This window comes from Falco punctatus (assembly GCF_963210335.1).
Source record: "Falco punctatus genome assembly, chromosome: Z".
NCBI classification, from domain to species: domain Eukaryota; kingdom Metazoa; phylum Chordata; class Aves; order Falconiformes; family Falconidae; genus Falco; species Falco punctatus.
The window spans coordinates 45453152-45476888 of NC_137586.1; the positions used below are offsets into that span (position 1 = coordinate 45453152).

A 23737-nucleotide genomic window follows, 5' to 3' on the forward strand; every position below is an offset into this window, starting at 1 on the left:
CTTGACTAAACAATGGCTTTTCCCCTCACTTAGGAGATGGAAAAACTGGCTGATCCTCCTGTGCCAAGTGCTTTTCCACCTGGTCTTCAGCGAGGCTGTGGGCATCTCTGGGTCAGAAAGAGCTTTTTGCTTCAGCCACCAAATCCCATGTGGGCTCTCATGAAGAACATTCTGGAAAGGAAAAAGATGCATTTTATTGACAAATTCCTTACTGGTTTTCTCTAAGTGCTGACTACAGGGCATGCGGCCATAGGTTCAAAACTATGACAGAGCAGAGGGACAGTAGGTAGGGAGGTACATGCAGAAGACACACAAAACTTGTGCTCCACTTCACCCACAGTTACTGATTTCAAGATTGCATGAGAAGAGTAATACAGGCTAATACTTTCTTGTGTCTCCTATTTCAGGTAACTGGTAAAGCATTTGGTCACAAGAGCCAAAAAGAAAATACCAACAAATAACAGTGATTGAGGTCTCACATAAAACCTTGAAATGTGTGACTTTCCTTCTTGCAGTTGGTTTTACTTGCCTCACATGCAATTGACATAGCAGTGGGCTATTCAGCTTCAGCTTAACTTAATTTTTTATTTACAGCACACACAGAGGCATGCCTAGCTTAAGGCCTGCAGCATAGAGTTCATGATGACACACTTACATCTGCATGGAAAAACTGAAACAGGCAGAGGTATATCCCCCGTTGTCTTGAAGTACATGGAAGACCATTTTGCATACACAGCAAGCATATTCTGTGTTTATTTCTAATGTAAAATCTGTTCTTTACATTTTGTTTGATCTCTTTCTCTGTTTTACATACTGTGTTTCTTGACATCTGCAGTGCTGCCTGAACAACAATCATAAAGGTCCTAAAGCATCCTCTGGCACTGTGGGTGAAGTACAGATTTTTAAGATGTTTGCTGAGACAGCCTGATCAAAGGATTTGTTTTTGCAAGTGTTTGTTTGCATATGTGTGCATGATCCCTGTGTGTGGCCTGTGTGAATACCACCGCCATTACCCTGAAGGATCTCTAAACCACCCTCTCTGCCTGCAGAAAGCATCTCTCTACTGAAACTAAGCAGAATTAAAATAGTTACTTGCTCATTCATTCTTTTAAATACAACCCACTGTGGCCCCCAGTGAACCTCCTCTGCAGTTTTGCTGCATGTTCTTAGCAGCAGCTGGAGGTTCCCTCTTGTTCCTGCACAGGCACAGTGGAGCTGAGAAGCACAAGGCACTGGAAGCACGCTCTGCTCTTTGTCTCGTACAGCAGCTGCTTCAGACTCCTTCCCCACTACACCAAGGCTCGCTAAAGCTGCTCTTCCACCCATGTTCCTCCCTCCTACACTCTGCTGCTACTCTGTTTACTACTTCTCCCTCACTTGTGCTACTCTTTTCCAGCAGTTTTCACTGATTTAAGTCCCTCATTCCTTGGAGGCTGCATGGCTTCATGGCCCATAAAAACACTGTATTTCCCTATCCCTTCCCTAAACAATAAAACCCTCACAAATTAAGAGCTCACAGAACCACCCTCTTGACATGATTACTATAAATATTAGGAAGCAATTTGTTAAATTTCTTTCTTTCTGATGCATGCTTGCTGCTAGCAATCTACAGAGTTCATTTAACAATCAGTGCGAGTGGTTTTATATGTCACTGTAAAGCCTCAGGTCAATATTCTAATAGTCACATAGCTGCTTTTAGAATTTAGAATATTTTTTAAAATTTTAGTCAAAATGTTGCTGGCATATAAAATTCACTGGCAAAAATAGTGCTTTCACTTCACTGTTAGTATACTAAAAAATTTTCATCTTGGAAACTGAGATCATTGTTATCCACTTTACTGTGAGTAGTCCAAAAATCCAATTCCTGTTCCAGAGCACAATACATAGTATCTGAACAGTGCATTTCTTTTAATGTCATTATCACAAAAAGTGGAAAGTGTTTTAGCCCCATTTTTCTGTTAGAGAAACTGTGGTAGAGGGAAGATAAATATCTTTCACAAGGATTTGAGAGTCTTGCTGGTCTAATGACTTTCTGTTAGCCTATATTGCTTCCAGTTTGGGAAGGCAGAGTGCTCAGATTCTTTTAATGTATTTATGTTATCCACCTCAAAGCTGCTTTGAAATGTTAAACCACATGGCCAGGAACCACAAGTTCTTCCTCCTTCCAAAGCCGAGTGCTCATCATATTTTACTACTGTGTCAAACTCTGCACATAGCACTTACTTTTGTGAACGAGGAAAAAAGGAGGCAGAAAGCGTGAAGGATGCACAGTTGTCTAGGAAACTGGTACCAGTATTTCCACTTCCTGATATCATATAGATATGCAGTGAACTACAATACCTGCTGGGGAAATTGCATCAATGTTCTTGGTAGAAACATAGGTCCTTTCACCATTTACCTCAATGTATCCCAAACTTCCCCTTTTCTATCAATTTTTTGTAACACAGGATGTACTTATCCATCTACATTTAAAGTGGTCTGTGTCTGTGTACCTTCAGACTGACGACACTTAGCACCTTTATTTCAGACATTTCTTTTCTGCTTACAAAGATGAAGAAAATTTTGCTATAGAGAATCAAGGAAGCATGCCTGTGAGAAGTGAGCTGATGCATGAAGAAGCAGACTGGGACTGATTTTTTTTATCTTACCTTTGGCAAGTCAAATATCCCTTGTGGTTTGGGATATTGTGAAAGGCAGGCACTACTCTGGTAATTACTTCCCTGTCGCTGATGTAAACAATTTAATAACAAAACATAAAACTAACATAGTGGGGTCATCATCTGAAACTTGACTGCACTTAATTTCAGTTCTAAATCCTTTTATATTTGGAAGTACACCAAAGAACTAACTCAGCATTTCTAACAGTCAGAGGTAAATAAATCTCTCAGAACCCCATTTGTGTACTTCAATGGAAAAATGTAATCTCGTGGAAAGGAAATAAAAATACAGAGCAGTCTGTCAGAGTAACCTATAGCCTTTTCTGGACACTGTACCATCAAAGCTTTGTTCCTTTAGATTTTAAATTTTTTCATTATAATCTTATACAAGCTTAACTACCATGTTTCAAAATAACTCTTTTTATATTTAATGTAAGTAAATGTGATATGAACCTATTGATTCACAGTGACATCAGAACCTTAAAATGCCCATGTTAGATTTTTTTCACCCCATTTAAATTCTTAAAAATATTTTTGTTACATTTACAGTACTAGTCCTGCAAAATAGTTTTGCTTCCTGACCAACAAAGGTAAAATAAGACATAAATGATGGCATAGTTTATGGTTACAGAAAACAGCACAAGGAGCCATGGACAAAATCTTGGTGTTACATGCACCACAGTTTAGTTTACACACACAAAGCTTGCCTGCAGCTGTATTTCATGACAAAATACAATCCCTCTGGAGAATAAGGCTACATGTTTTATATTGTCCCTCGATGTCAAAAATATCGGACCAAAGTGATGTTGATGATTGAGCAGTTAGCACCCACTTCTGTTTATGCTACAGGTTTGTAATCTGTTGTACTACACCACTACTGCTGATGAGTAGTAGCTGCAGCTGTCAATAAAGGGTCATTTTTGCTATTTAATTGAAGTGATATGCTGCACCTGCCAATGTAGCTTGGGCAGCAGATTTCTCCCTACAGTACAGCTTCCATTTGTACTGTCACCAGTCTGGAACTGAAATGGCAGGCAATTCATTGCTCCTCCATTTGCAAACACCGAGTAAGTACTGAGCTACTGCCTCAATGTTATACTGCTCAGCTTTTCACTCTCAGGACAAAAACAAATAATAAAATGCTTTAGTTAAGGATCCTTACTGCTTTGTGCAAGAGGTGGGGCACTAGCCCCATTTTACTGCTTACAGTGAGTAGTTATAGTCTGTAATTTCCTCTGTGCTTTCAAATTGTTACTGCATTCTTCCCACCCTGACCAAAAGGTTGTGAAGCATTTCATGCACTGTTAAATAGCAGCTTCTCTCCACCCTATGAACACCTGTATTTCATTGTTGGAGAGTGAACTGACCTGCCCATTTCCCCTCACTGCGGAATGTGCTTTAAGAATTTTTTGAACAGCATTAAGTGTGTACAAAGGGTCACACCTTGTAGGCAAGAGCTGACATCAGAAGCATATCTATAGTAATTCTTGTCTTTAAGCTTTTTCACTTCTCTCATCTTGTCATGCTCCTTCAATACATCCACATTGCTTCAGCTGAGAGGTAAGTGCCACTTTCTTACTGCACCACCACCGTAGCACCAGGAGCCAGGTACCCAGCAGGCACACCAGTAGCTCTAAATTCCTTAGCTAGTGCTAAGCGGTAGACCTCTGGCTGTTCTTGGGCTTATTTTTATTAAAATGAATTGAAACAAATTCTCACATTCTTTTGCTTTTTTCCCCTTCATAGATGCACAAAACCCACAGAGGTGGGCAAAAATAGAGGATGGTTATATGAACTATGAAACTACTCTCAGTCTACTTTGTTTTCAGTATGGATATAAGGAGACATTTCTTGGGCTAGCAGTCTTGATTGATTGTTTATCCAATGGTAGTTATATGGCACAAGCAAGGACGAAGAAATCAGTATGTGTTCTTCACTGAAAACAACAATTCACAAGGAAGCGGGGCATAAATGTCATCCAATACTGTTTTCTGACAGGCAGCACTCTGTTATGTGGAGGTTGCAACTGCAGTGGCTTTTGCTGTAAGAAGTGGCAAGCAAGTTATTTGCTTCTATGACTGTTATGCTTGTGATGGGATCATTGTGTGTGATGTTACCTGCACTGTACTGCTTTTTCAGCTTGAGCTGGCAATTTCAAGAGCTTGCTTCTACAAAGCTCCCTGTGTGGTGCTGAGCTGCATTATGTTGATCCACCAGATAGCTCCAAGGTAGCTCAGGAATCCACACTGAATTATGCACTATTTCACACTGCAGGAAGCCTAGGAGAGTTTATTTTTTAAAATGGAGCCAAGGAACTTCAACACAATTCTTGAAAAGTAGTTGCATGAAATGTTCAGCAATGCCTATAGCTAGGGATTTAGTGAAATGACTGAGTTCCCACTAAGGGAATGTGGACCTGGTTCAGGCAAGCACATAACAAAATTAAATACAAGTTAGAGCCTCACTCTTCTTTGTGTGCTGTCACTTTCCCTACCTATCATTATCTTTACTGCACTTATTCAGCACAGGTAAGCTTCTGTGGCTAGGAGTGTGTACTGGGTCTGGCCAGGATGGACTTCACTTTCTTCATAGCTGCCATGTTTGGATTTGTGGTTAAAACTGTTGATAAGACACCAGTGTTTTAGTTGTTGCTGAGCAGTGCTTGCACAGCACCAAGGCCTTCTCTATTCCCTCTCTGCTCTCCCAGCAAATAGTCCAGGTGTGGGCAAGAAGCTGGGAGAGGACAGAGTCTGGATAGCTGACCCAAACTAACCAAAGCTTGGCTTAGCTGTTGGCCGGGGTCAACCCACCCCAGAATCCAATTATTTAAATGAACAATTTAACTCTTCAAGCTAGCACAGGTTTAGAATAGAAGGTTCTCATTTTCATGAATCTGGAATTGGTCACTGCTGAAAGCACAGCTGTGCCTACTTCATAGAAGAAATTCATGTGCCATTTAATCTAGCAGATACCAGAAATTAGAGTACACTGAATAAAAAAAATCCATGCTAATTTGTCTTGAATCAGTCCATTATACATGTATTTTGTGGTTTTCTCCATGCTTTTTGGGGAATGATTCCAAGGGATCTTTACTCCAGGTGTTAATACCAGATCTGATTTGTGACTGAGAGTTGCCCTCCCTCTTGGACTCTATCAGCTCATTTAATTATTATTGCTACTAATACTCCATACTTCTCTAGCTTTTTCTCTATTTTCAACTGAACAGCTCAGAAGTGCTTTTTTGTTCTCCCTATATACTTACCCACAGGCATGGGCACAAACATAGGTCATCTGATGTGCGTTCTTCAAAGTGGCCACATAAAAGCATGGAAAAAGGCGTAAGATCTGTAGTTTTTATAGATAATTAAAGTACTCGCCAATACTTTAAAGTAATTTTTAGTAAGTGTTTTGAGTTTTATTCCTTATTTCTAATGTTTTATAAATTTTAGCCTGTGTCAACAACTATTACACATTATTTAGAAAACAAAAATGGTGACAAGTTTTAATACCAGAAAACTGGCATTCAGCAAAGTATTTCAAACAGATGTTGTAACTTCAAAAATATCAAGTCATTTTTAACAGAAACACTAAACCAAGTAACTGGTAGTGTGGTAATTTAGAAGCCAAGTATTACTTGTAGCTCAATTATTAATGAATGGTACAAAGCTTAAAAAATTGTGTTGCCTCTGGTATTCCAGTTGGGAGTCTGAAGAGGGAGAGGTGTGGAATGAGACAGATATGTAAAGATAACTTGATTCCTCTGATTGCTTATCAAAATCTTAATATTTTTACTTCCCAGGGTAAAAAGGCAGTGCCAATACCAGGGGCAGCACGTTCAGAAAGGAAAACCTGTATTCATTTGTAGCCTTCTTTGCCTTCCCTGAGAACAGACAGACATTCGTGGTTTATAATTATGCTCTCCTTTCTTCATAAATCTTATGCCTATAAAACAGTTTATTAAAGCCCACAATATGTTCTGTTGAAGTATGCTTCTAATGGCACTAGTGGCAAAAATGATGAAGTAATTGTCTCATTTAGTAAGATCCAACTTCTACTGCAGTTAATTTCTAACAAGTCAGGAGCAAATTCAGCAAAAGGTTATATTTCTTGCTATAATTTCTGCATAAATGACAGAGGAAATGGGCTTATTTTATTTAAATGGATGTCAGATGTTGCTAAAAGACAAGAAAACTCAGTCACGGGAAATGACTCCTTAGTACAGCAGGGTGCTCAGGAGGCTTATCATAACTGCTGGCTAAATGTGTAGGTAGTGAATTCTCCAGCCAGGGAACAGAAAAAAGTTCCAGCTTCCAGCCTTTCAAAAGACCCTTTCTGGAAGCACATCTTACACCTCTAGGTGATTTGTGTAATTTCTGCATAGTGAAGGTCAGTGCTCCAGTACTAATGACCTGGTTTGACGCCCCTTAGCAGTTAGATAGATGGTGTCAGTAAAAAAACCGAAAATAAAATCAGCATTTATCAATAGTTCTATATGCACATTATACTTCAGATAACTTATGGCAGGCAAAAATGTTTTCTATTGCAAAGAACTCTACAAAAAAATTTTAAAACTTGATTAATACTGGAAATTACTCATGTATCCTTCTGGAACACATTTCTTTAGGGAAAAGCTGGAAATATTGCTATGTCAGAAATGCCTGTTTTTCAGTAGGAAAGAGCATTATTTTCTTTTACAGATAGCAAGTTTAGCTCTATACAGACTTCAGTTATGTTAATTTATGGAAGCAGAACCTAGTGGGGGCTTAGGATGTGTACAGGTGAGCTAAGTTAATCAAACAGGTAGGAATTCTAATTGAAAGCAAACATTCTGGTTCAGCTTTTAGGGGCAGGTGATGGGAGAGGGGCTAAGCATCCTGTTCACCTTACTATGCACCAAAATCAGGATTTTAAATGCCTAGAGAGTTTGAGCCAAACTCAGTTCTAATGCCTTAGAATTATTTTATAAGCCTCTTCTTTTCTCATTTGTACTTTACAGTGATCCATTTCTAGGTGTTTTTTGTTTGTGTTTTTTTTTTTTTTTTTTTTTTTTGTCAGGATCAATGGCTACATCTTGAAGTTTCAACCACACAGTGTTGGTCCTGACACTGGCAAGGATTTACACACTTACCTAACTTTCACCAAGAGTATTCCCACATAAGCAATCCTGTCATCTGTGAGACCACTTTTGCAGTTAAATCTATATGTAACCACTTGCAGAATGAGGGACTTTGAAAACTTGCCGTTTTAAATGAATGAGGGACTTTGAAAACAGAGCCAGTTGTTTGCATTTAGAACTGCTAGCTTAACTAGCATATACTAGCTTAACTAGTTTACACTTAAGGAGGCTTTAGGCCATGCCACATTAACTCAGTATTTATCTTTTAATGAGAAAACCATTTTTTCTGAAGTAAGAAAGGTGGTAAATATGATTCATCCATATTCAGTACGATGACGTGATAGTATATCAGATTTCAAGTGGTGAAAAACACTAACTAAATAGCAGAACATAATGAGTTACACTGAGAGGGAAAGTACTTGGCTAAAATAAAACCATTCAGTGGAAAAGAATTCTTTCTGGAAATGTGTTTCAAGGATAAATTCAGTATTTTTAAAAATGTATTACAAGATGGCTAGGTGTAAAGGTAAAAGCATTTGCTGTTGCCCAGTTGGGGAATGCCAACCATCCAGAGGAGAACATGAAGTAAGAACTGGGCAAGTTTGAGGATGGGAGCCATGGGAAGATCAACAGTACAAAAATGTAAAGTCATGCATTTAGCATCAGTTAATAAGAATTTCCTTTCTCCCAGAAGGTCACCTTTTGGAAGGTGAACATAAGGAAGATCTGCTATCTATCCTGTAGTAAGACATGGAAAATAACCGATCTTTAAAGAAGTGTTCCTGTGTTTGTGAATGGAACCCAGTTACCATACTCACTGCAGTTTCTCTCCCTTGTGCTTCCCACTAGCCAATGCCAAAAAATCAGGATGGGGGAGGAGAAAAGAAGAGAAAGGACAAGATGGAAGAGGCATTTTGAAATAAGCATTTCACGAGCAGTTTTATGTGAGCATGACCTCAGGAATAAACTGAGCATAGCATGTCTGAGTCTAGCAGACTCTTGTGTGGGATTTCAGATGTGACTGTATCTCAGCTGTAGCCAAAGGAGACTCAATAGCCTTTCATGCACAGCCAGAAGAAGCAGGCAGTTATACTCCCTGGCTGGCATGCTCACTTTGTCTCTGCTGCTAAACAAAAGGTCTCTGCACAAGGTCACTGTATAATGAGCCACAGTTCAGTTGTAAATACATTTTCAATGTTTCCGTCCCAGTGCAGAACAAAGAGGAGTGCCCCAATTCAGGTCAACACTTTGCAACATCATCATTTGAAGAGAAAAATAATTTTTGTCATCAGTTGTCTTGGCATTGCTGTTTCATGGAAAGCAGGCTTCCTGATACATTTGACACTGGCTGTGATGTCAAATGCCTGTCATTGCCCTCTTTAATCTTAATTGGTGATTTCTGCTTTGAGCTTTGTTGCATTTCTGCACATTCAATATCATGTGAATGAATCCTCTTTTCTTTGCCCTTCAAAATTGCACTCTTTTGGTTTTCAAAGATTTTCTTTGCTGGAGTGCTTGCAAGTGCATCAGATCTGAGGTGCAAAATTCCAACAAAAGACATGCTGTGCTAGGAACAGGAAGGGTTTTTTTTGCTTTTCCATAAAAAGGCAAATTGTGAAATTGTTCTACATAGTTCAGTTCTTCTCCAGGATGCCAGCTCAACTTCCAGGTCTGCAGGCTTATAACCTAGAGTGTTTTCACCAAAAATTTCTGCACGGACTTATATTATGATTTTGAAAATGGCTCTTTAAAATACTATATTTCTTTCAGTTTATGGGTTGAAGTTTAGAATTTGAACTACTGCATGCTACCTGTTAGGATGTTAATGCAATATGTTCAGACAGTACGCTTAAGCATAAGAGTACAGAATATTTTAGGATTCCAAATTATGATTTGCTTGCACAGACACCCCCAAAGCATTTTTTTCTGAACTGAAGATTATAGGATACTTCCTACTAATCATCTAATTAAAGCTGTGAATTTGCATAAACAAAGTTTTCAGCTCGAGATGTCTACGTCCATCTGACTGCAACTTACAGGCAAAGCAAAATTAAAAGCTAATTTTAAATTATTCAGTCTTATTTCAATATTTCTTCAGCACAATGGGATTTAAAGAAGACTTGCATTAAAAAAATCTTAACTCAAAATCTTTGGCAGTCTTTTCTTAAATAATCTCAGATATATGGCACATCTCGGTACTGCTTTTGCTCTCCTGTGTTCTTGTCAAGGTATATACATTGCTCCTCAAGTTTACAGGTAGATGCACAGAAAGAAGTGATTATAGATTGCAGTAAGTATACTAAAGACCTTAGTAGTATCTTTTTTTTTCTCCTGGAAGTGCTTATTGAATGTTTTATATGAGCTTGCAGTAAAAATGAAAAATATTTTCAGGTGCCACATTTCCAGTATCAGATAAGTCTTTACAACTACATTGCTAAAATAAAACACTTGGAAAATGTACCCTATTGGGTTCCTAAGTAAGGAAGCATACAGACAGATTTTCTTGGCAAATTCTAACACTAACATAACAGCACATTAACAAGGTACTTTATAGCAGTATGTGGCCAGGTTACTGTGCAAAATACTTCATTTTGGAAACACCAGTACCTTTCAGCATAACCGTCATGCTTCCTCTGTTGTGAGTGTTTTGCATGCTTTCACTTATTCTCTTCCTGGCCTTCTAAAACACGTCTGCATCTTTGCATGGCTTTGATAATCCAACCCCCTTTTTCACCTCTGGTGGGAAATTCTTAGTGCCTGAGGACTACAGTTTCTTTGGGATTAGTTAGATTTTTCTTCCTTTATACACAGGCATGCACTTGTATTGCACTGTCTAGACCCATGTATAACGGGAGGGTTTCAAAACTCTCACAAAGGGCTGCCTCAAGATTATGTCCCCAAATAAGGCAGAACATGAAATATTCCTTCAGTAAATAACTCACAAACTTCCAGCCCTGCTCGCTCCTCACAAATCAATCAAGTCTAGGTGTTCCCCATCTCTGCTTCTTCCAAAGTGGTGGTTTCTGACCCACCAAATCTTCTTCTAATTATGCCATAGCTGATCAAGCGGCATCATGCCAAAGAAAAAGAAGCTGCATGCAAAAGCTGCAGCCTGGCGCTTCTATAGCTGTGCTTGTATTAGAAAACAGACGTGTGGAGCTTGGGAGAATGGGTGTCTTTTCGTCCCTTCCCTCCTCTGGATGGTCAAAGCAGGGAAGGTTCTGACTTCTGTTTTCAATTGAGTTTTTATTTTCTTTGACTATTGTTAAAAACAAAAAGATTCTGTGAGAGGAAAAAAAGCTTTTAAAAGAAATGCGTGTGGCTTTTGCTTCTCCTTTGTAGCTGGTGACACAGCCTACACGATTGTACTTTGAAAATGTTTTTCCTGGGGGTGGGGGGGTGGTGCAGAAGGTGGGGGTGGGGTGCCTGGATGTCTCCTGCAGTATGACTCTCTCTATATAATCATAGCAATGATGACAAGGTCAAATTTAAGAATTTCAGAGATTTGTCAGGATGATTCATCATGATTCATCATGATCATCATGCAGAATTTGAAAGGCGTGTTAGATGTATAGCTGATCCCACACTACTGCAAAGAAAACTCCAGCAAGCATCTCTTTTCTATTTATGAATCTACAACCCTTCATTATCCCTGCCAAAGAAAGCAGAAGAGCTTTAACATTTAACCATAACTGAAAAAAAGTTAAAGGAAAACTTCAGTTTATCCAGTCAAAAGGGCCTATTTACAAGGGGGTCAGGAACTTCAGCCTTTTCATTTGGTGAATGAAAAAAAATCTTTATGGAACAAGATGTAGAAATCGACCTCTCTCTTCAGGACACAGTAATACCACAGTTGTAAAAGCCTACACCTTTTCTATTTCTTTTGAGTATTGTTTCTTTCATAACAGAGAGCTTCAGAATCTTTAAATGGGGCTGGAATAGAGAAAAGAGAGTAACTGGAGTAAAAAAAAGCCCTTTACTTCTATATTTCAGTATTTCAAGCATGATGCTGGACTGCAAGCCGATCAGATCAATGTCTGTCTGATACCTGGTTTTCACAGACCGTTATATTTACTATTCTACTTTACCCAAAGCCTGTTTTCAAGACACTTCTTATTTTACAAACAAGAAATATAGATGGGCAAAACTAATTATTTGAAGCACAATCAAAAAATTATACTGGTGCCAAAGCAAATAAACAAACACAATACCAAAAGCTTTGGTTTTGTTCTGCTAAATCATAACCTTATTTTGAAAGTTGGTATGTGTTTTGTAATTTTTTTTTGTTTTCTTGTTATGACAAAGAACAGTATTTATTGGATATTTAATGCACTTTAACATGCTCTTTGGGGATTTTTTTTGAAAGCTGATAGTAAAAAAATAGTCTCTGCCTTTTATCAGAATTTAGATTTTTCTTTTAATTCTATGCATTTTTATAACATTTTATTTATTAAGCTTCCATTTGGAAGAAAAAGAAAGGGATGATACACAAACTTATATGGCCTCCAATACAGATGACAGTATTTTAATTTTTTTCCTTGAAAAATACATTGAGCCAAATCCTACTTCCGTTCTAAGATACATTAGCAAGAAAGTCTAGTGAAGTCAGTGGACCTCCTCTGGTTTTGCAGGTATAACAGGCTAGGCTTTACCCATGCGTGTTTGTTTTGTAACAAGTAGTATACACTTGAAGTATTAATGTATATAAACCCTATAAACAGCTTTATCTAGATATAACCAGTACAGTACATCTTAATTTATGAGTAACAAAGAATTACAATAGAAACATTTCACTCTTCAAAGGAATGCTGGTTTTCCCTCAAACTTTAGTACTGATTTTATACTAAGTCCTTATTTTATATTTAGTGTTTTGACGGGATTATGATTCTGCCAAAATTATTTAAAAGACTTTTCATATATTTACAAAATTTTCTAGGCAGTCCTTCATTCCTCAAGGTACTGTTTTCCTCCTCAACAAAAATCTCACTTCTAAAAGCCATCATATATCAAATACTACTCCGATTTTTGGATTACTAATTGATTCCTGCCTAATATTGTGTAAAGTTAGTAGCAGGCATTAATTTCTTAACCGAAGGCTTAACACATAAAATTGCTTACTATATTATGCTATGCTTTTATTTAGAATCATAAAATCACAGAATAGTTTGGGCTGGAAGGGACCTTCAAAGATCGCCCAGTCCAACAATCCTGCCACAGGCAGGGGCATCTTCCACTAGACCAGGTTGCTCAAAGCCCCATCCAGCCCGGCCTTGAACACTTCCAGGGATGGGGCAGCCACAGCTTCTCTGAGCAACCAATTCCAGTGTCTCACCACCTCATTGTAAAAAATGTTTTCCTCATATTCAGTCTAAACCAGGGGTCCTCAAACTTTTTAACCAGGGGGCCGGCGCGCAGATGCAGTGGCAGGCAGCCATCTGCGGCTGCTTGGTTTCCCCCCCAGCCCCCAGCGGGGCGGGGGCAGGGGGGTCTGTAAATACCGGGGGCCGGATTGAGGAGCCTGGGGGGGCGTATCCAGTCTGCAGGCTGTAGTTTGAGGGCCCCTGATCTAAACCTACCCTGTTTGGGTGTAAAACCATTTCCCTTTGTCCTGTACTACAGACCCTGGCAAAAAGTCTTTCTCAGTCTTTCTTTTAAGCCCCTATTATGCATCACAAGGCCACAATACAGTCTCCCTGGAGCCTTCTCTTCTCCAGGTTGAATGCCAACTCTCTCAGCCCTTCTTTACAGGAGAGATATTCCAGTCCTCTGACTGTTTTCCTCTGGACCCACCCTAACAGGTCCATGTCTTTCTTGTGCTGGAGACCCCATGGCTGAAGACCCCAGTACTGGCTGAAATACTTCATGTGTGGTCTCTCCACAGTGGAGCAGAGAGGGAGAATCTCCTCCCTCGACCTGCTGGCCATGTTCCTTTTGATGTGGCCCAAGATATGGTTGGCTTTCTGGGCTGCAAGAGTGCATCCCCAGCTCGTACGTAATCTTTCATCTACCAACATTCCTAAGTCCTACTGCACAGGGCTGCTCTCAATCCACTTGTCTCCCAGTCTGTATCAACACTAGGGATCGCCCTGACCCAGGTACAGGACCTTGTACTTGGCCTTGTTGAACTTCATGATGTTTACTTTAGCCCACCCCTCAAGACTGTCAAGGTCTCTTGGGAGAGCATCTGTTCCCACAAGCATACCAACTGCAGCGCTCAGCTTGGTGTCATCCACAGACTTGCTGAGGTGCACTCAGTCTCACTGTCTATGTCATTAACAAAGACATTGAGACCAAAGCAGACCCCTGGGGGACACCACTTGCTACTGCTCTCCATTTGGACATTGAGCCATTGGCTGCAGGTCTTCGGATGTGGCTAGCCAATTCCTTAGCCATCAAATAGTCCACCCATCAAACCCATATCTCTCCAATTTATTGCTAAGGATGTTGTATGGGACTGTGTCAAAGGCCCAAGACAGATTACATCAGTTGCTCTTCACTTATCCACCAATGCAGCCACTCTATCTTAGAAGGCCACCAGGCCAGTCAGGCATGATTTTCCCTTTGTGAAGCCATGTTGCCCGTCTCTAGTCACTTCCCTGTTATCCAGAGGGATCTGCTCAATTATCTTACAGATACAGGGTATAGAGGTAAGAAAGACTGGTTGATAGTTCCCAGGGTCCTCCTTTCTATCCTTTTTAAAAATAGGTATGATGTTTCACTTCTCCAGTCATTGGGGACTTTGCCTGACTGCCGTGACTTTTTGCTTTGCACAAGCTATAAATGTGGTATGGTTGGTAAGACAGTATTCTAAAGTCTCTATGCTATCCACACCTTACACAGAATTCTAAAGAAATCTTGCAGTCCTCTTCTATTTATAAGAAAAACATAAATCAAAAGTTATCAATTTCAGAGAAGAACAACATTTATCCTCTATCTCCATTTAGAGTACAAATGCCTTTATTTTTGCATAAAATATTGCATCTTCTTATTTAAATAATTTTCTCTCTCTTACTACAATAGTTTTTTTGGCTTTGACTTTAACCAAAAAATACTATTTTTACAATTAGATGGAGAATCGGTTCATATTGTAGCTTTAACATTTTTTATTATCTCCCTTATTTTCTTTCCCCATAGTTTTTCTTATTTAAAAAATAAAATGTAGTAGGCAAGATTATCCTTTCCCAAAGATGGGGACTCCCATTGCAAACTCATTTATCACACCTTTCAGGAGAAATTCAGGGAATGTATGATTTGTATGTCATATACCTAAAATCAGTGGGCTTGGGATAACTTTGTGAACAAAAGGATGAAGAATAAGCACGTCATCAAGTTATGGGTTAGAAAAAAGAACAATTTTAGAAACTTAGAAATGCTCAGACATTACAGAATTTCTAACCTCCATACAGTACCTTAACATGGACATGAACAGTTTCATCTACAGTAACTTTACTTTTCAAAGCAGACTGCACATCATAGAAAAGTTTTTGTATTTTGAGCTATCCATATCTTTAAAGCGAATGTCATCATTTAGTCCTAGTTAAGATGACAGTACTAATCCAAACAGGAGACATTAGGACCAGGAGTTCCTATCACAGCAAAATAATAATGAACTACCAAAAACATTAAGGAGATCTTGATCACTGAGCCCATGCCAGGGAACTTTGGGCCACAGATGTTTTAATTTAGTTAATGAAAGTAGTATGTCATACTTCCTCCTGTGTAATGGGATTATGTATTAATTTAGGAACACTAAATATTCTAAATTATCAGAAGATGTTCACTTTATAAACAGGAAAGCTGTGTGCAGGACAGACCTGCGGCAGGGTGAGAAGTTATGGAAAACCCAGTATTAGCAAGAATTTTTTCGGGAGCTAGAGAGACACCTGCAAATGCCAACTACTTGCACCAGATATTTATGACATGATTACTGTTGAAGACTGATCAACAGCTCATGGCAATAGTGACAAGAGCTTGGAATTATTTTTTTTCTGAAAAGAACTTTTTCGGCTATCACAAAACCCTAATTTCAGTGAAAAGTACAAATTCCCAGATTTGAAACAAGTAAGACTGCCACACTTGTTTTAAACAAGGTTGGAAAGAGGGAAGAAACTAGTTCAGAGTAATTGTTTGGACTCACTTATGTTAATCTAGCAGATATAGCAACCTAAACAGGAAGGCTGAGGACACAAAGGTATTCTGAATCAAAGATGCAGAGTGATAAATCACTGATGTGTCAATAGAATTATGCAAGAACAGAGTGGGATATTTATTAGTAAAGGGATTTCTGACGGTTAGTGCTAGCCTGATGGGCTAATTCTCAATAAAAGATATCACTAAAGTAATACTTTTGTTGCATAGAAGTGAGAAAGGAAAGAGTTCATAGCAGTGGCTGCACAAAGTTTGGCAGTTAAGACTGACATTGTAGACAAATGTAAGGTAAGGCAAAAACAGGGGCTCAGTTCTCTGCACTCTTTTGATACAAGACTTGGGGTGGCAGATGATGCAAGCTAGTTTTGTTGGAGAGTATTTTGTCAAAGTCAAGTGTGATAGGGCCTTTGGTCTTGCCTCTAGATAACCCATCTCTATCCTTGTGTCCGTCATTGCTTCCACAGTGCATCATGGTCCAAAACCCACAACCATATAATAACATATTTAATAATAGAATATAAATCTAATGGCTCATCTAGATGAAATAATTCTGTGATACTCTTCTAGCTGCATTTTAATAATTATATTTGCTATAGAAATGGAAAAAAAATCATTTCAGAAACTGTAAGCATACAATAAGTAGACTACCAATTTTATTAAGTACTATATATAACTGCTTGTGGAAATCAGGTTGATTATTATTGAAATTTCAGCTTTCTTGATGCATTGTTTACATCCTTTTTTGAAGTTAAAATCAGACTGCAGGCCTTAGCTAGACATGTAATATTTTTGTTTTGCAGGCATAATGGGAAAAAAATAGTTCTTCAGCCTTTATTATCAAAATTTACATTGCTTTTCTTGGTGTATTCTTTAGCTTAATACTTAAAAGAACTCTGTATTTCGTTCTGAATTCCAATTAAGAAAATCAAGATCGAAACATCTCTTTAGCCGATCCTCATGACAGTCCTATGAAATTTAGTGAAACTCCTTGCAAATACTATATACAAGGATAAATTAAATTTTATTTTTAAACAGCTCTTATCTTAGAATAAGAATTAAAATTTCATACCTGGAGAAATATAAAATGTGAGTTCAAACAGAATGAACAGTTTTGCTAACCACAATTGAATAAAACTGAAAAACAAGGTCTCTGAAAATGGTTCCTGGGCAAGCTCAACATAGGTAGGTGAATTATTGAGCAAAAAAATTCAGACAATTGAGCTTTACTTCTTCATTGAAATTATACTTCAGATCCTTACCCTAACCTCCCCCTACCTTCATCCTCATATTCAACCCCTTTCCCGCAAAGTCAGTGTACTGTAAATTGTTACAGGTTTTAAACTGACATGTCATATTTGGCATTAGTTTAATTAGTTTTGGCAAATGCTTTTTGGTGACTCATGGGAGAGTTCTTTTAGTCTCTTTATTAACAGATGTACCATTTCCTGTTCTAAAAGCAATGACAACAATGTCACATGGCTATAAAATCGTAGGAATTTGCTACTTATAGTCCAATAAAAACAACTTGCTTAAAAAACCAGAAATGGAGTAGATAAGATGGAAAATACATATTAGCAGAAATATTCGGTCATAAAAGATCTGATGCTTTGTCACTTATCTAAAGTGCATATGTTGAACAAGAATTCTGTATTATACAAAGCATATACAATGCACAGCCCCACTGCATCGCACAAAGCTGCCTCTTCATGTTACATGCATGGAATAAAATGGACACATAAAAACAACTATCACATTATTTATCAGCTCTAGTACAATGTGCTAGATGTTCCCTTGTTTATCCTAATAGGTTGCTTCTGGTTAGAGTGTTCCAATATGAAAAGCAACCCCTGTGGACTAATACTAGAAGACCAAAAGACACTCCACCACGATTTCTAAATCATGATTTGTCTGATTATACATCCTTACTCTCCTTCTCTGCTTAGTTTGTGCAACAGAGAAGCCCCCAAAAGACACAATAATAAGTTAAAGTCTAGTGATTAGGATATGGCAGCTTCTTTTAATAATCCTCAATCTCCCCTCCCCATTCAGAAGAAGAGGGGGATGACATGTGGTAGATGTGGAAAAGGAAGCAGCACCCTGCCTGCATGCTATCTTCTCATTCCAGAGAGGGCCCTGAAGGAGGCTACTAGATCTTTTCTAGACTCTCCTCAAGCTTTCAGGGAAAAGCAGCTACCAGTGACTGGAGAGAGGAGATTTCTGCCACACACCACTCACAAGTATTGGTTCAAGTAAAGCCCCACAAACATGGGTATGTATTTGCTAGTCATTTAAATGTATTTTTTTAAACATTCTGAGATTTTTATTTCTTTTTTTAAAGAACAGGAAAATCCTGTGAATCATCAGGAGGAGAGATTTCCATGTGAATGTGTGTCTGGCCGTTCTGAAATACGCTTGTCTTATAGAGCACAGACGAAAACATGTGGCTTGTAGCATTTCAAGGTGTGGTACAGATATCTGGATGCAGGTAGAAAGGAAAGACTCTCCTGCTGTTACTAAGCTGTGATTTTTAGACCTAGATGAAACATTTTTTAAGATAATTCAAGAAAAAATGTTGATGAAATATTTTTTGAACGATTTCTCAACCAGCTTCAATGACTTCATTCCTCAGCGCAATTAATCTGTCACCTTTATCAGAGCTGAATTCACCAAAACAAAACAAAAACTGAAGTGAATGTATTCATCACTTAATTACAATTAAAGGTTCACATTTAGACAAGCTGCCACAGGGACATGTAATTTGCACTTCCTAACATAGCCAATGCTCCTGTGCCAGAAGGGGCAATTCATCACAGTGGAGGGGTATTTGCTATTTCATGATAGCTCTGCTGGCAGCAGCCTCCAAGTTAACACCTTTGTTAGACATCCTAGCCATGCCCCCTTCTGGACAATGCCACCCACTCCTTCAGCTGCTCCTTCAGCAGCCTGGAGTGCCTACGACACCATACTGATACTATTTATTTTGGACCAGCAGCCCGCAGCTGCAGCTTTGTCACATGTCACAAGGTGGGGAGAATAAAATTCCTCAGCCTTAGAAACAAGACTTCATGCCATAAATATAAGATCACATGCACTTATTATTTTAATACTATGTATCTGCATACATGAGGATGGGAAAGAAAAGTTCTTAATGAAAAGGTGGACTAAAGGCAAGACTGCAATTAAACCTGTAATTGGAATGTTCTCAAACATATTTCTTGAGTCACCTTCTATCTTTTCCTAGTCCATACCACAGACCCATCTTTCCAATTCCCTTTTGTATCACTCAGAAATTAAGGTATTAAAAAAAACCCCACATTATAGATAGGACCCCATCCTGTAATATTTATTCAGGTCTCAGTTAATCAAAGTTTTGCATTTCTCACCCACTGCTTGAATATTTTAATGATGTCTTCAGTATTTGATGAAATAGGTCTATCCCCATCAAACTCTGTAATGCAGAAAATGTTTTCAAAATAGAATCATAGAAATTAGATGTTCAATCTTAGAGATTTTTAAACATGTCTAAGAGTTTCTTTTGTATGGAACTAAGGCTAACCTTGACTTCCTCTTTTTGGAGACTCTGGACAATGTTTAACACAAAAGGAGCTATTTCGCTCATAAAGCAAGCCTACTGTGACCTTTACATTGTCTGTGATACAAAAAGCTCTCAGCGTAGCAGAAAGCAATGTCAGATTTAATTTAAATCCTTGCAATTTGAACTGTCATCAATGATAAGTTCTCCCTCATCAGCAACAGGGGAAAACATGTCCAGTAGTTTGGAAAAGTGTGAAAACCTTTCATGTTAATGAAAGCAAGCAGAGCATTGATTTCCAGGTTAAAATTTTGGTTGTATGAACTGAAGATGACTAAGCACGGTTTTAATAGAGTAGTAATATCTCATGTCAAAAGACTTCAGACCACTTTAGGAGAACAAAAAACTGCAACTGGTAATGATTTAATTTCACATTGCTAATGTATATCAGTATAATTGCCTCCCTTTGAAAACAGATAAACTGAATGAAGTTAAGATGCTCTTTTCTGAGAGACGTTCACTGATCATTTTGTTATGGGCATTTAATTTGGTATTAAGAATGCTTCGCTGATATGAAAAAGAATGCCTGCATGCCTCATGTGAGTGTTAATGGATATTTAGATCAGTATCTAGTGGAATGACTTGATTCTTGGACAATAATTTAGTCTCCATTCATGTTATTCCTGTTACCTTCTCAGGAATTTGTAGCCAGGGAGTTGAGAAGATCATTAGTAACAACGTTCCTGGCAGTACTACATAGTTCATATTGTCTCCAATGGGCTTACAGGAATATTCATTTCTCTACCATCTTAATACCACTGAGCAGAAAAACAAAATATAAAGCAGTTTACCCTCTAGCTGTTAAAAATCTAGAAGACCACACTTCTTAAATTTAAAGGTTCAACTTTTAAAATGCACATACTTCATGAATGCATGGTCATTATAACTAAATCCTATAGCATTCCTTTCTTCTGTCTTTCAAATCCACTCAGTAAACAAAGTAAATACCAGTCACAGAAAAAGGATGTGTAGTCTTAACTCTAGTTAAAGAAAGAATAAGACTTATATTTCCATTAGTGTTTAGATAATACACTTGATTTTATATAGAGTAGATAATAAGCCTTGTTTTTTACCACTTTTTAGTATTCTTATAGTGCATAATTTTTTGTTTTTCCTTAGGAATTGCTTGTTTCCAACAACATTGAAACTTGTTTGGGATGGCCAAATAATTTTTATGTAAACACTAAAAATAATCATCAGGCATCATGGTGGAAGTCTGAATAACCACCCAACGTGTATCTTATTTTTAGATGTCATTACTCATGCATTTAAATTTATTAGATATGCTTTCGGCTTTACTTTCAACTTTAACCTTACAACTAAGCTTAAGTTGCCTACTATTTTTATACACAAACTGAGCCAAATTGCAGTTCTCGACTCTGACAGAACAACATCTTAAATTTTTTGAAAGTACAGCCTTGATTCAAATGGTCTTTGCTCCTGAAACCTTAGTTCTACAGTGGAGAGGTAAGGGGTTTTTAGGCAATATGTCCTGCCTGGAGCATTGGGCAATTGCTAGCAATTAGAGTCAGTTGTCCACTCCCCCATCCCGGGGAAACTGCACGACTGCTAATCTAACCTTTCTAATGAATTTTGGATGTTGTGTGACAACACAGTTTGAGAAAGACAGAACAAGGGTAATAGTGGTAAATTCAATCCAGCAACGTTTCTCACCAGTATACGTGAAAACAGAATTCACAGCAGTTTCCTGCTAAAAGTGGCAGGACATCTGACATGAGTATGAGGACTGTGTTGACAATCTATTACAGCATTAGGCACTAGGAATAATACTGAAACACTAGGCTTAATGATGTTTAAACACTTAAAAAAATTAAACTTGAAACCACAAGACAAGTCACCATTCTTGGTCAATATAAAGCATAAATCTTTCCACTGTATATTCAGTTAACAACGAGAATTATACTTCTGTAAAATTTTGAGACACAATCTTTTTATTTCCCAGTATGGTTCTTCATAGATGGGAAAGATGTTAGTATGAATAGTCACAGAAGAGTATTTTTCCCATCTTGTTGGATGATCAATAAGTATATAATCAATAGTTTTTAAAGAATAATTAATTTGGGAATGTGCATTTGAGCATATAGATGCATACACAACATATACAACAGACAAATTCCTCATGGCTTATTTCTGTACTTAAGGATTTAGATGTCTTCTGTGTTTATCAGGACTGTGTAGTGAAAAAAAAAGAAGTCATAGTCCTGATGATCCTTCTCATTAAATGTCACTCACACACAGCTGAGATAGGTATGCACAGCACTCTAAAATGACACTGAAAAAAGAGTACAAATATTTTTACTGTACTCTTATTCTTGGCAGGTCACTGTGAGAACTTTTTTCTTGACCTTTCAGCTTATACATCTGGCTTCCAGAACAGCTCTCTTACAGAGTCATATAAAACTGTCCCTTCTTGGATACCCTGAGTCCAAAATAAGCACAAAACCCAAAACTCTGTCATCACTTTTGAGCCCAGACTTTCATTAGACTCTTCACTGGTGATAGTCTGTACAAATGCTTCTATCCTGCCCAGGTTCAGGCAAGCCCAAGCTGGTTTTTGACATTTAAATAAGTAATCAACTCCTATCGAGTTCTACCTTTCCGCAGGCAGCAAACTTCCTTAGGTCCTGGCACTCAACCAGTGCTTTTACTCCCAAGGCAACAGATTAAAAAAACAGCTCTTTTTCCCATTCTTGAAGCAAGAAACCCCATAGTGCTAGGCTTCTCCCTTTGAATCCCCCAAGTAGCTTAATATTGGTCTAAGCTGCTCCAAAGCTAATTAAGACTTCTTTGGTCTCACCATATATCTCTTATGTAAGAGTGACAAGAGTTATCTGAACCTTGGAATGCCTAATTCAAGAAAAATAAAGATGAGATGCCTTTTTTTCTAAAAGGAAAATATGTTTCTACCAAAGGTGAAAATGAAGGCCACATCGTCATGCATGGTTTACACCACAGATTTTGATGCAAATCATTCCAAGAAGTGTCTTAAAGTGTATAGATTGCATCTACACCATATATTCAAACATACTGGGGAAATGTGCAAGAAGGGATGGAGGAATCATCATTCCAAATACTTCATTGTATCAAGGAAATTAGAAAGATAGACACATGGCAGTAATTCATCCTGCTGTTAGCTGAGATATAGACAGGAAAGCTCTAACAGGTAAGAATATGGGCTCATGTGGTAGGTGTAAAAAAGCAACAATCTGGTAAGGTTTTCTAATATGGTGATTGTTTCTTGATGTTCCAATCCTACCATAAATCAGAACTAGCACAGAAAGGTGGTCTGGGAAGCTCCAACTGTATGTCAAAACTCTGGCAGCATGAAACTCTGTTCTACTGCACAGTAAGATCTACCTATACTGGGATATATACCACCACTGTGCTGATTTGCCCTAACAGCTCAAGTGTTACTATCAGTGTTTATTACTCAGGCTGTCAATACGTTCCACATCCAACTTAATATGTATGTTTACAAAAAAAAGTAAATTGTGTAGTTCTTCTTGTTTGTTTATTTTTCTGCTTACTGAAAGACTTACTATATATTGGCTGTGGCAGCTCCATTGCAGATCACAGAATTATGTCACTGTTGATTCATAAATGCAACTGAAGCCTCATATGCTGTTCCCATTGGTGGGCAACTCTGTAATGACAGGTACAGTAGCAGGAAGTATTGCAATTGTGCGAACAAGTTCTGAGAAGCCAGAAACACTACTATTAAATGTTTTTGCCAAGCTATCCTACTTCCACACATGACACACACATCTTTCAAATAACAGAACACAGCCAGAGGTTTAAGTAATGGCCCTCTAGTGTTGGTTGGCTGCTTCCTATATGTGATGTAATTGTGAATCATAATATATCATAAAGTCACCCAGTAACAGAACAGCTTCTTTTCAAGCATTCTGTGAATCTATATGGAAAAAAACCCCAAACTTTTACAGTGAATGAAGTGTTTGGGGTATTCTTAGCCAAAGAATGATGTTGCACAGATTAAAGCAGCTGCTCACCAGTACTTGCAGTGCAATGCCCAATTACAATTCATATTTAAAACACCCTGTGCATATTGCAAATATTGTGCCATTGCAGATGCTGCTTTCCAAACGAGACTGAAAAAGTACATTATGACCAGTTACAATAATTAAAGGACCTATCACCTTTTTTTTTTTCCAAGAGTTGGCATGGCTGCTATAGCTTTCTGAC

At 38.1% G+C, this 23737-nt stretch overlaps 1 protein-coding gene across 8 annotated transcripts in view; it reads right to left on the minus strand.

Annotated features, from left to right (window-relative positions):
• Nucleotides 1-23737, minus strand: part of LOC308057081 (uncharacterized protein) — a 46967-nt gene that overhangs the window by 2096 nt on the left and 21134 nt on the right. For 4 of the 8 annotated variants that reach the window (XR_013925106.1, XR_013925107.1, XR_013925108.1 and 1 more), the window contains one exon: nt 1-23737. This exon is cut by the window's right edge. Coding sequence is in view for 1 of the 8 variants with exons in the window: in XM_080373264.1 (XP_080229390.1) it covers nt 1-171; nt 19305-19369; nt 23074-23098 (261 nt within the window). In the remaining 7 variants the exon portion in view is untranslated. The other 4 variants (XR_013925109.1, XR_013925110.1, XM_080373264.1 and 1 more) reach the window with 3 other exon arrangements.